We start from the raw sequence: 14320 nt of genomic DNA, 5'->3' as shown, positions 1-14320 counted from the left end.
GTAAAGAGTAAGAAATGTCACAAACTGGAGAGACTACAGAGACACAGCTAACTGTATTATGGGATTCTGGACCCAGATTCTGGAACTGAAAGAGAACGTTAGTGGAAATAGTGATAAAATCTGAGTAAGACCTATACTTTAATGGTATTGTACCAAGATTAATTGCTTACTTCTGATAAGTATTCCATGGTCATGTAAGATGTTAACATAAGGAGAAGATAGGTTAAAAGATATACAGGAACTCTCTGTTCCATTTTTGCAATTTCTGTAATCAAAATTATCTAAATAAATAATTAACTGTTAAAAATAAATGGGTAACAACATGAAAACACTGTCTAGAAGAGGAAACGTGACCATGAGTATATGAAAAGATGTTCAACCTCATCAGTAATTAGGAAAAAAATAACAAAAATCACCCAACAATTATCACTATTTTTACCCACCTGGCTGGCAAAAATGAGTCTAACAAGTGTTAATAAGAATGTGGAGCAATGGAACTGCATACACACTGCTGGTAGGACTAAAAATGGGTACAATCACTTTGGGAATGGTTTGGCTAGAAAGTTGTAAAGTTAAACATGTACCTATGTATGATTCAGTAATTTCCTTTTTAAGTAGAGTCTAGAAAAACTTTAGTTAATGAGCACTGGATGTCTGCAGGAGCAAAATTCTCTGTTCAACCCAAATGTACATTGCTAAATTACGGTATATTTCAGAAAATGGAAATATTATGGATTAAAATGAGTGAAATATGTGAGTATATTTTAGAAACATGTTAAATGAAAAAAGGCAAGTGATAGAAGAATATATATAACACGGTATTTTGTATAAGGTTCAAAAATAAGCAAAACAAAATGACATTTAGGGTTATAAATATGGGTAAATTATTTTTTTAAATACATTTTCATTAGTATATTTGAGATAGTGGTCACCTCTGGGGAAAAAATTATGGTTTGGGATACAGGAGAACAGACAGGAAACCTGAACAGTATTGGTGATGTTATATTTCTTAATCTGGTTCATGAGTTCATGGGTTGGTTTTAGTATTAGGTTTCAAAAATTATAGAAGTGTTACATATATTCTTTTTCCTGTGAAATATGCTTTGTAATTAAAGTTGATAAATATTTTAAAAACAATATTTTAGTCAAATGTATACCAAAACCTTAATAGTGATCATTTCCGGGGATGAAACTCTGGGAAATTTTCATTTTCTATAGTACACATTTGAATAAATTTAACAGTAAATATTCAATATGTATGTATTTGGAAAAAATAAAATTTAGTAATATTTGTTAATTTGATATTTCAATAATAGTTGTAAAAGAGAAAGTTTTCCTCCATAGAGTTATTTATAATGATAACTTCAATTTTTCTTCACTAGAGCTTCTCTATGAATACTGCTCCCATTCACAACGAATGACATTCCAACTGAGTCCTACTGTAAAATTAATCTGAACGGCACTGAAACAATATTCCCAACTTCCTACATATGATAGGTGGGGGCCTTGGGAGACATATAAACATTCTATATAAATAAGCATCAGATCTACTATCCTGGGTGATATGCCCATTAAAAATGTACTGAGGGAAGGGACCAGCTACAGACAGAAAAAAATATAACAAGAAAGTCCTTCAAATTGGCCTCTTTGCCTTAAAGAAAACAGGAACACTAAATAGTCAAGATTAGTGTTCTCAGCCATTCATCATCTTTCCTCTACTAAATACTCTTATAAACTCCTAGACTTACAACTAGACGATATTTAGAAGACAGTCATGCACCCTTGCAGTGATTACCACTATCATATTACTACTCTTAAATACATGCTCTCATACGTGTTGGTCCAATGTTGGAAACTCCATGCAAACAGATATAATGGCATCACAGCCCTGAGAATGTACAAGTGGGGAACAATCAAACATCAACTACACCGAGGGCCCAAACCTCCAACAATACAAAGTAAAAACAAAGTGTGGCAAATACACTTGTCTTTGGCTGTATATTTTATGTATTATTTTCTATAATCAGGAGAGAGAACGAGTTATTTTCGCTTCTTATGGCTCAGTACTATGACATAGCAGAAAGTAGCACTTAAGGAATAGGGACCTCAGGAACGGTGTTTTTAATCAGTGAAAATAGATAAAAGCATGGAGAAAAGAAGTAAGAGTCAACAATACTGAGTTATTTAAGAAAAGGTCTTGAAATTTAAGAGTGAATTGGTGTTGATATGAAGAAAGCAAAGAGGAAGCTGAAAGGATTTAATGAGTATAAGAGGAGGTTGATGGTTATCTAAGGTCCTCTAACATCGTAATATTTTCAAGAAGGTGCACTAGAAATTGCAGTTGAAGATGGCGACTTTGGAAGAAGTGCCAAAACTGCATGCAGTGCTCATCAAGGAAAGGAACAATTTGGTAACCTAAGCCTGGATCAGGATCATTCTCCTCCATTCCTTTAACTTTTGCTCTGCCTTGACCAGGATTTTCTGTGTTGAAGACACAGCTTTTTCCAAAGCTGATCCTTACAGGCCACCAGGTGGAGCCCAACAGTCACAAAAAAAGAGCCCCCCACTCAGCCTGATTGGCTTTTTGCCTCCTAGCCCGCCAGGTCCATAACCCCTGAAAAGAACGTACAAACTCTATAGATTTGGTAATGCGAGTCCATAGCATTATATAACTTGGTTTCTCCCTCAGAGCTATCTTTAAAGAACATGCTCTCAAAAAGGTGAAACATTCCTTTTGCAAAGGGAAAGATTGGATACAGTTATTTTTCAGTTTGCTAATCTTGGAGCCTATGCTTCAATGAAACAAAGTAATTTCTTCTGTTTGTTTTTTCTATCAATCTAGTCATGGTTTAATTTTCCTACTAATTACAATTCAATGTATTTAATGTAATTTAATGACCACCTCTTCAATTCCTATCTACCCTGTAAGAAACTGAGTATCTATCAAAACTGAATGGAATGTAAAAGTATTTGCTTCCATGGGTCAATAAATATTGCTGACTGGCTAACAACAACCATAAGGTGCAAAGCTAGGAGACAAAGGCGATACCAGAACAGACCTCCACCCCCTACTTCCCATCTCTACCACAGTCCTCTAAGGTCAGAATTTCCCTTCCTCTGCTTTCACCTCACTCCGTTATGCGCTCCAATGGAAACTGCTGTCCTTCACACTCATTAAAGCCAGCAGCACTGTGACCCATTCTCTGTTTCTCATTTCCACAGCCTCCCATTAAGCCTAGGCAATCCCATGTTCAACCAAGAACTTCTCAGCCTGTAATGACCTATTCATTTTTCCTCCTCCTCCTCCACCCCTCAAAACCACCAGACTTTGCTTGATAAAATAATATAAATATGTCAATTTGCTCTAGGTTGGTTCATGTCACATATCTTCAGCTAGCCTTCAGTGTTGCCAAGAAACACTATTAAGTTCCTCACAGTAGCTGCTGTAAAACGTTCCCATTTTATTCAAGATTTACCCTTAAATATTCAAGAAGAAACCATGACAAATCTGGGAGAAAGTGACCATGCTATCTCTACGCTCAAGACATCCTGGAAAGAGAAGCTGGAACTGTAAACCCTAGACTTAGGATACCAGATTTCCCAAAGGTCTGAGAAAATATAGGCATGAATTCCACTGCAAGAGTTTCTAAAGGGAAAGATGATTTAAGAGGTTGGGAAGCTCTTAAAACTGTAAATCTGATTATGTAATTGCAGATCATTCCAGCGAAGAAGCCAATGTGGCTTTTTAATTATCCTGGACTAGAGTCTAGTACTAAATATTAAAGGTACTAAATATGTTGCAATGTGTAACAAAAAACAGTGATCCCTAAAAGCTAGCAAGGGTTCACCTGGGTTTTGATAGCATTATAGAACTAAGATTCATAAAAATGTGGGAGATGTGATGTATAGAGAGGTGAACAAGCTTCGACCGAGATCTCTCATAACAATTCTAAGAACAAGATAGAAAATAACTTTATAACAACTGGAAGTCTCCAATGTTGTAATACTCTTTGAGCTGCCCCTACATGGTGGCCCCAAGGCAGCACTAGGGTGTCAGAGAAGCAATGCTTACAGCAAAGGGGAGGCCAAGCTCTGTGTCCTACCTAAGGATCCTTCCAAAGCTACTAACATCATATATTCTATTAATGTGTGCATTCTATTCAATCTTTCTGTTAAATATCTGTGCCTTCTCAATTTGGCGTTCTCCACCTGAGTTTTTATACTTGTTGTATGCCATTGTCAAGCATGGACTTTGAAGTCATAGAACCTTAGTTCTCATCATTTTCTGTTCCAAATTACTCCTTGTGTGTTTTCTAGCTTGACTCATGGTGCAACATCTTCCTAGTCAACCTGGCTCAAGACGTTGGGGTCATCAATCCATTTCCATCTACTCATCTGACCAGCTAGCAAATGTTCACCAAGTGTCCTTGTCCTAAAGGAGCTCATGGCCAAGTAAAACAAACAAGCAATTGCAATCCAAACAGATGAGAGCTATAATAATAGTACTAACAGAAGCTATGGGAGCACCAGAAGGGAGGCCTGTGAGTCAAGGAACATTTTTTGAGTGGACAACTGAGTTGAGTTTAAAAGTTGAGTATTTCACCAAGCAAACACTAGAGAAAGGAGAAAGCCACTGTTAGGAAAGGAAGTGTAATGTGCAAAAGTTTGGAACTATGAACATACACACTCAGTTTGGGAAATGGCAAGTTTGATTTCTGATAGTGAAGACCACAGAAGGAACTGAGATGGCTCCCAGTAAATTGTGGTTAAATGCCATCAGCATCCACCCACTGCCCCTAGTCAGAGCCCTGAAAGTTCATCCAAGATTCCATCCTTCTCCCTCATGCCCTATTTCTAATTAGTCATCACATCTGGGAGAATTTACCTTCTTAATCTCCCCTGAATCTTTTCATTTCTTTTGTTTCCTCCATTGCAACCCTTTATTTCAGGTTCTCCCATCTCATCTGTCTTACTGCAATAGTGTATTATGACCTCCTGCTGCTAGGCATGTCCCTTCTCATCTATTCTTTACTCTCAGTCAGAGTGATCTTTTAGCAAAGAGGCCTCTGTCCTGTAAGAAATGATCCTGGATTTCCCCCTTCACCTACCTCCTCTAAATTCCCCCAAATTGTTTTATTCTATGGAAGAACTTAGAACATTCTGTTTTGTACTATAGGTAGAACTCAAAGAGATAAGCCATTCAAGCCATCTGTTTTATCCACGCTCTTTCCCAGAGAGTCCCACAGTGCTGCAAATTGGGTGTGAGTCGTGGATGGGACTCTGGACCCCCCACCTCTGCTTGAAACTACTGACGAGGGAAAATACCTGCCTCAAGCTAGACCAGTAAGATTTTCCACCACAGAAATTATGCATTATGATCTAGACTTTAGTATGTAACTGCCATAGGACTGGCAGTGCCATTTTGGGGCCACGTGTGCTGTTGTGCAGGTAGAAGACTACTGTGCAGAGAGAAGCAGAATAACACAGCTCATGTGCAAAAAGGGGTAAAGAAAAGATACTGTGTGGTGGCTGGGCTAGTCACAGGGGTGAAAGAGAAGCTGTGGTTCCTTTGTGGCCTTGTCAGTTCTGATTTTCTCATGAGACTTCCTCCATTTCCTGCTCTGGTTTTTAAAAGAATCACCAGCTTCTTATATTAATCTCTACTTTTATTTAAATTAGTTCAAGTGGGCTTCCACTTCTTAGAATCAAATTATCCCTATGATATATACATGCAAAAATCCTTTTGCGTTAGACTATAAGTTCCTTAAATAACGAATCCATAGCTTGTTTACCATTGTATTTCTCAGATAATATAGCATAGTACTTTACACATAGTTGGATCAAAACCTGTCTGGTGAACTAAACGTAACTACAGAAGAGGTAAATGACTTTGAACTTGAATAATTAGAAGCAATTACATAGGCAAAGGAAGTCCAATACTTTTAAGGAGAGAGGTATAGGAGTTGGGAAGAAATTCAGAAGGAAGAAAAATCAAGCTAAACTTGATTTTTAGGGATAGTTTATGTGGAAGCTAACCATAACACTTTCGCACCCACAGCAGGTATTACCGTCACACTCCTGGTCAAAGCCTGGCAAAGATAAGGGAGGAAACCTAGGCAGTCATAGCACAGCATGTACTGATTAAGAAAAAGTGACCTCAGTTCTTAAAGATCAGTAACAGATAACCAGAACAAAATGGCAAGGCGACCACCAACATACTCAACAGCTGCAGCCCTCACCCCTCATACAACAGACGTCATTTGAGAAATTCATCAGGAAAACCTACCATGTTTTATTTCTTAAAATAAATTTTCTCTTCTTCACAAAGATTTTAAAAGGCACATTTCCATAAATGACAATTTTTATATCCTTATATTAAGAAGATAGAGAAAAAGCATGATGTTTCCATCTAAATATGATTATCTTCATTTTTTATTTTGAAAATTACATGATTAATATGTGACTATCATTTTTAAATATTATTTCTTTAAACCCAGCAAATGTGCTTGAGGCTTCAAAGACCTGACTCCCTTTTTGTTGTATTTTACCTTCAAGAAAAGGGTTCCTGATGAAGTAATGGCTCAGCTATAAAAAAATAAAAATTAAAAAAGACCTATAAGGCCATGAAAGTAATAAGAGAAACTCATACTATGAAGATTTCCTGACTACACCCTTGAAACTTGAAAACTAAGGAAGTAGTCCAATCAAGCACACACAATGGGATACGACAGAAAGACAGATAAAAAACAAGGCTGGATTTCCTGGTTTGATGTGAAAGTCTTCCTCTTTTACTGCCAAACAGAGTGTAGCTGCACAATCAACAGGACCAGGTGGCACAACCGTTACTGGGCCTTTTGATTTGATGGTGAGAAACTGGCAAGCTTGTAAGAAGGACTATTTAGGGCTCAAGGGGTTGACATCACTTTTGGATAATGAGTTAGGCTTAAAAATGATGACATTGCAATCACACCACTTGAGAGGAAAGAAAGTACAACTGTTCCTAAGTAGCTATGAGATCATTTAAATCACACCAATCTTCATAAAACTGAAAAAGTGGCACAGGCTAGTGTTTCTTACATATGAAACACTCTCATATATGACACACACATTTGATTTGGCTTATTTTGCTAGGCATAACAAGCTAAGTATAGAATTAACCTGATAAAAGCAGCACATTGTAGCCATCCATTCAGTGCTGACTCTCCTAACCATAGGACATTCCCAGGAGGGTGCATCCTGTACAAGTTAGATGACCAACAAGCAAGTCATTAAACTAGACTAAAAGTAAATCAACAAGCTCTTTTCTAGATTGTATACCTTTATAGTCATTTCCTGTGAAACATAAACCAGACATCATCTATAAAAGACACTTAACAACATAGCTAAAACTTACTGCTTTTCTTTCAATATGAATACCAGTTCTAAGAAGAAAATAGGCATAGCATTTGGTCAAACAACTGGGTCCAGCAGTTTCTTTAGATGAAAATGAAGTGGCCATCCATGATGCTCCTGGACTATGTCATGTATATTTAAGTTAGATTGATTTCTGACAGCTTCCACAAAAACATGGTACCATTTTCCTTCTTACAATAGGGCAGTTTTTAATGCCATATGCAAAATCAATACCGAAAAAGAATGCCATTTAAATATACCTTCATGTTCATATTTTAAAGCAAAGCAGCCTGAGGTCTCCTGAATATGCCTAGACTTTGCATGGTTTAACACTAGCATCTGCAAGGAGAGGACTGGTTGTTTGATGCAATGAATTATCTGTGGTACACAAGTACAAATAGGACACATGACATAACTAAATAAGTAGAGGCTCAGAATGTTCATGTTTTACCCAAAAAACAAAAACAAGAATGTGACTGCCTGGTAATTCAAGGAACATACAGGCAACCAGTTGAGGTGACAGCTAAGAGTGACTTCTGAAGAATCAGGACCAAAATACACCAGAAACCATGCTTCAATAAAGAAATAATAATTAAAATACACAAAAAGTTTACCTAAAGACCACCTAAACTGAGTTCTGCCTGTGACCTGTGATTTTTCCTACCAGAGATCACCTACCCCAGGGCAAAATTGCAGTCCTCCTTCCAGTCCACAATGCGGCAGATGAACAGTGTGTTGGCATAATCTTTAGGCCGTGCCACAAAGTCCTGGGGACAGTCCTTGAGAGGCACATAAATTCTAGGCACTCGGTGGTCTGAGGGAGAAAACAGGGCGTATTTCCTAAACAGTTCGCTGTTCTTATCAGCCAAGAGTTTGAGGAAGCCAGTTGCTGCTCGAGAATGTTTTTTCTCCAAGATGTAAACCACCTAAAAACACCAAAGATATAGTCAATGTTGTTTATCTGCAGAACTGAATTACACTTGGGAGAGGTGAGCAGGTTATAATTTGATCAACTAGCAGGAACCAGCAGTTTTTCTAGATCAAAATAAGTGCCTCTCAGTGATGATCTGTGACTTAGTAATCCATATTTAAGTTGCAACAAGTATCTAGTAAGCATATATATCCAAGAAAAATTATGCAATACATGGATGAATTAAATCAAAGTGCTTTTATTACCACGACCTGTGTCTTATAAAGACATGTGGGACTCCAGCAGGGAAGTATAGCTCCAGGTATTTGTTTCACATTATATTTTTCTCACATGAACAATACTAGTATCTCACACAAACAACACGGTAGGTGCTTTTTGTAAAAGAAAAAGGGTTATTAGACATAAATTACTTCTCTTAATTATGTCTTGAATAGCTGAAAGGAGAAATATTTGATCTTCCTTCTTTCCAAGATTAAACCCAAGCTCTAATTTGACTAGATGAAGATTGAGGCCACCACTCCACCACATACACATGGGATTTCCATCAAGAGAGAAGTATTCTCTGAGAAAGTGAGTCTTCTCCCTCACCACCCCCTCCTCAACACATTCTTCCTGAAGTGCTTCCTTTCCCCACCATAGCCAGTCTGCAGGCTCATCCCTTCCTCAGAGCTGCTTGCTGACATCCCACCAGACCCCTGAACAAAGATTCAGCCTGCAGTAGAGCTGGCTGCTGCTCTTCTCCATGTCCCTGACCCCATGTGGAATCTCAGCCCGTCTGCAGGAAACCTCCAAACCAATTGAGTGCACCACACCTCTCCCCCAGTCACTCCCAGCTACTACCCCACAGGAAAGTACCTTAGGGCACCCGTCTTCTCATGCAAGCTCAGTCCCAAAACATGCTCTACTTTCTTCCTTTTAACTCTTCCTTCTTCCCTGAAAAACAGCTATTTTAAACAAACTGCTGTGCCCTCTTTCAAGAAGGCTGTGGGACCCCCACCCCCCGCTCCCTTGCATGTAACTATCTGTCCTAAGGACTGCCTTCCCCAGCCCATTTAGGAAGAGGATGCTCCTTTTCCCACATACAGCCTCTGAAATGGGTGTCTGTGTTTTCCCATGCTGCACTGCCATGCCCAGACCTTTACTCTTCCAGCCTCATGCATGTATGTGCACCCTCTTCTGGTTCAGGTGGTCCCCCTCTTATTATTATCATCTCCTGGCCTCCTGGTTACTCTGTGAAACCTGGCTTACAGTCTGGCCCTCCCACTTCCATCCAGGTGAGTAACTTAGTCAACATCCTGTCCTCACCGTTCCCCTATCCCTTCAACGCCAGCAACCTTCACTTCTATTTGATTTCAGCAACTCGTCCTCAAGGCCACACCTCAGCATCATCTGGAACTATTCCAACTCCAACACCTCCTCTCCGACGAATCCACCACACAGCTCGCTTGTTCTCCAGTGCTGCACTCCACAGGCTTTTTCACCACATCAAGACTTCTAGCACCTTTAACCCTTGCCTGTTCTCCAAGTCTGTTATCTACGTCTAAGCCTCGAACCCTTTCCTCCCTTCCCAGAGCCACCGTGTGTGTGTGTGTGTGTACACACAATACCAATACCACACGCACACTTTTTTTTTTTTTTTCTTGGAGACAGTCTTGCTCTGTCACCCAGGCTGAAGTGCAGTGGTGTGATCTTGGCTCACTGCAACCTCTGCCTCCCAGGTTCAAGCAATCCTCCTGCCTTAGCCTCCTGAGTTTCTGGGACCCACAGGCGTGTGTCACCAGTCACCACGCCTGGCTAATTTTTGTTTATTTAGTAGAGACAGGGTTTCACTATGTTGTCCAGGCTGGTCTCAAACTCCTGATCTTAAGAGATCTACCCGCCTCAGCCTCCCAAAGTGCTGGGATTATGGGCGTGAGCCACTGCATCCAGCCTTGAACCACCATATTCTATCACCTCAAGTCCTCTTACCCAAGCTGTCAAATGCCTTATCTTCTGGTCCTTCCACTAACCCCACCCTAAAAACCCTCAGTCCTGGAACATTTCAGCCACCAGTATTCTCTAACCTTAAACTCAAGGTATAGAGTTGATCAGAAAAGAAATTACAATTGTACAGATGGACAGCATTATGCATTGTTATACAACTTTTGCTAGAACCTTAAATTCTCTGAAGATATATTTTTACCTATCCCCATTCTGCACAATTTCTCCTTTCATCTTCACTCTCTTGATCCTCTCCTAGGGCTCCAGTTGTCTGAATGTTCAATCTTTTTGTTGTCCCTCAACTCCCTGAGGCTCTGTTCAATTTTTTTCAGTCTATACTTTCTTTGTTCAGATTGGGTAAATTCTACTGATCTGTCCTCAAGTTCACTGATTCTCTGCTGTGTCATCTCTACTACTGAGCCTATCCAATAATGTTTTTACTTCTGTTATTGTACTTTTCAGGACTATAATTCCCATTTGGTCCTTTTTATAATTTTTTTTTTTTTTTTTTTTTTTGAGACAGTCTTGCTCTGTTACCCAGGCTAGAATACAGTGGCACGATTTCGGCTCACTGCAACCTCCGCCTCCTGGGTTCAAGCAATTCTCCTGTCTCAGCCTCCCCAGTAGCTGGGATTACAGGAACGTGCCACCACGCCCAGCTAATTTTTGTATTTTTTTAGTAGAGACAGGGTTTTACCATGTTGGCCAGGCTGGTCTTGAACTCCTGACCTCAGGTGATCCACCCACCTTGGCCTCCCAAAGTGCTGGGATTACAGGAGTGAGCTACCGTGCCCCGCCTTTTTATAATTTCTAAATCTTTGCTGAGATTTTCTATTTTCTCAAAGGTTTCAAGAAAGTTTTTAATTGCTTATTAAAGCACTTTTATAATGGCTATTTTTAAATCATTGTTGGGTAACTGCAAGAGCTCAGTGTTGGCATCAGATGATTGTCTTCTCATTCATGTTGTGCTCTTCCTGGTTCTTGATAATGATTGGTGGTTTCCAATTGTATCCTGGACCTTTTGGTTATCATGTTAAGACACTCTGGGTCTCATTTAAATCTTTTATTTTAGAAGGCAGTCATACACCCTGTTGAGGTTTAACATGCAGGTCCTGACCTACTTTTGTGGGCTGTAGTTTCAATGACAATTTCCTTGGAAAACAGTCTTTGCAGTGCTATCTTGGTATGTTTGGTTTATATGGTATCACTGGGGCTCCCGCTGGTCTCTACTCGTACTGCCTATGTGGGTGGCAAGAAATTCCCCAAGCCAGGCTACATGGTCTAAGTACGGAATGGGGATCTCCAGCCTGCAAGGACAAAGAGGCTTCCCATTTTGGGTTTCTTGTTGTGGCAGGATCTCCTTTACTGGTGCTACCGGGCTGCCCAGTGTTTCTGAGTGGAAGAGGGAAGTCTCTGGCCCACAAGGATAAAGAGGCTTCCTGGACCACACACCCATTATGACCAGATCTCCCTTGCTAATGCCACTCAGCTGCTTGGTGTCTCTGGGTGAAGAAGCAAAGTTCTCTTGCCTGTGAGAACACAGGGGCTTCCCATACTTGACTGCATGTTGTGGCCAGATCCCCTTTCCTGGTGTTTTCTGGGTAGATGTCCAGCGTCTCTGAATGTTCAGTGCCTCTGGGTAGACGAGAGTCTCAGACTCACAGAAACAAAGAGGTTTTCTGGGCTGGGCCACTTCTAGAATCCTTCTTGTTGGAGCCACTCAGATACCTGATGTCTCTTGGTGGGAAAGAAGCTGCAGGTCCAGGGAGGAAGGAAAGCCCTTCTCTTAACCACTTACGGTCATTAGGGCTCTTTACAGGTGCTGTGGATGTTGCTGGAGGGATTTCCGTTAGATCTGGGTGAGAATTAGTCTAGCTGGGCCACCCTCTATTGCTAGGTTGGCATTCAGAAACACTGGGCCTGGGCCACCTTCTGTTGTTGCTGTTGTTGGTGGGGGGTTGTGAGGTCCCTGCTGTTATGTTGTTTCTCTAGTACTGACGTAACTAGTTTGCCTTCCTCTTTTCAACTTTCAGAATTGTCCTTTGGTTGCCTCTTGTTTTTTCCAGGGTTTACAGTTATCCTCAGTGGGAGGAGCAAAAAAAATAGGTCTATGCCATCTTGTCTGAACTGGAAATTCTTGTTTCTTGTTTTAATGTTTGACAGCATGGAAGTGTATAAAGTAGGCTGGCATTACTACATTACTTGCAATTCATATAATGTTAATTGTCATGGAAATTACTCTACCATAGCATAAGTTTCGCAGGCAAGTGCTGTTTGCCTTGTAATTTTTGGTTGAATCCATTAAAAACATTATCCAAAAGAAAGGGAGATAGGGAGAAGGGAGAAGGGAGAGGGAAAACATGTTTGGAGGGCAGTAGCAAATCAAAGAACACAGGTTCCAGAGCTGCCTCTACTCAGTTCTGACTACAGTCATTTAGAAATTTGGCCCAGTGTTACCAAATGTTTTGTTTTGACAAGAGAAGCCAAAAGTCTAATTTTTAATGTGAACACCCCCACCCCTGCCCACCGACAACTCTTTTTTTTTTTTTTTTTTTTTGCTGAAAGCCATGAAGTCAAAATTTTTAAATACTGCACAGGTCAAACAAAATAGGTCTGTGAGCCAGATCCATCCCCAGGCTTTCCATTCATTCAAATCTCCCACACTTAGCATGCTGCCTGGAGCACAGTTAGTACTCAAATATATAGAGTATAATTTAGAAATTCCTCATGTCAGTATGCAAGAGCAATACTCTATTAACCAACTTGCTGGGTAGAGTAAGCACACTGCATTCCCATATGAAACACACTGATGGATGCTTCTGAAACATAAAGTCTCATGACATTATGCCACTTTATACTTTGCCCTTCACCATTTCTGCCACTATGAGCTATCTGCACAGCTAGAAGTCAGCTGTGTTTGGTCGAGCATGTTGGCTCACACCTATAATCCCAGCACTTTGGGAGGCCGAGGCGGGCAGATCACGAGGTCAGGAGTTCGAGACCAGCCTGGCGAAACCCCATTTCTACTAAAAATACAAAAAAATTAGCCAGGCATGGTGGTACACGCCTGTAATCCCAGCTACTCAGGAGGCTGAGGCAGAAGAATCGCTTGAATCAGGGAGGCAGAGGCTGCAGTGAGCCAAGATCGTGCCATTGCACTCCAGCCTGGGCAACAACAGTGAAACTCTATCTCAAAAAAAAAAAAGAAGTCTGCTGTTTCATCCCACATCTGAAAATGACACTAGCTTATATAATTAAAGAATACAAGTGAATTGTACAAAATGGTGAAATAGGAATATAAAAACAATTGTTTCTATAACTAAATTGAATACTTTGGAAAAACTAAAAAAAGACATTAAAATTATTTTTAAATTAGGTATGGGCATGGTAACAACAAAAAAAAATTGGAGCAAAAACTGTACAAATCTGAAGAGAGTCTACATTCATACTGCTTCTCCACTGTCTAAATTCTCACTCCACTCACTCCACCAAAACTGGAAGTGATAAATGCTGCATTACAAGTGTGGTTTAAGCAAGAAAGATAACACAGAACTCCAATCAACATACCCACACTCAAAGAAAAGGCCTTGACCTCTTATCCAAAGGCAGGAAGATGGATTCGTATTTATATGTTTAAAGTTTTTTTTTAATTCACTTTTTATGATTCTCTGCTCTAACTTTTCTGATTAAATGACCAAATACAGTCCTGACTGAATCACATGAGATCTTCAACAAGTAGCTCAGGTGAAAGCCATTTGGACATGTGGAGAAAATCTGTAGGCAATGACCTTTGCTGATCTTTGCAGAGATTTCTCCGGTAAAGCTCTTGTGTCTTGTGAAATGCAGGTGGTCTCATCTTTTGTAACCGGTGCATCACCATCCTCTCTTCCTACATTAAAAAGACAAATAAAGAGAGAAGAGGAGTCATCAACCAGATGCATATCAATTAGTGGGATTTTAAAATTCAATCTAGAAAGATGCTTGGATACCAGTTACCCCAAACTACTCACTTTACAG

The 14320-nt window shown here is 40.0% G+C and overlaps 1 protein-coding gene across 4 annotated transcripts in view; it reads right to left on the bottom strand.

Annotated features, from left to right (window-relative positions):
- Nucleotides 1-14320, bottom strand: part of DIS3L2 (DIS3 like 3'-5' exoribonuclease 2) — a 373065-nt gene that overhangs the window by 182889 nt on the left and 175856 nt on the right. For all 4 annotated transcript variants that reach the window (XM_054477505.2, XM_054477506.2, XM_054477507.2 and 1 more), the window contains exons 7-8: nucleotides 14092-14192; nucleotides 8071-8318 (exon numbers count right to left, since the gene is read on the bottom strand). In XM_054477505.2, the coding sequence (XP_054333480.1) occupies nucleotides 8071-8318; nucleotides 14092-14192 (349 nt within the window). The remainder of the gene's footprint in view (nucleotides 1-8070; nucleotides 8319-14091; nucleotides 14193-14320) is intronic.

Source organism: Pongo pygmaeus, chromosome 11, assembly GCF_028885625.2.
Source record: "Pongo pygmaeus isolate AG05252 chromosome 11, NHGRI_mPonPyg2-v2.0_pri, whole genome shotgun sequence".
NCBI lineage: Eukaryota > Metazoa > Chordata > Mammalia > Primates > Hominidae > Pongo > Pongo pygmaeus.
Note: the sequence above shows the minus strand (reverse complement) of the source record. Positions and strands in the feature narration are given on the sequence as shown.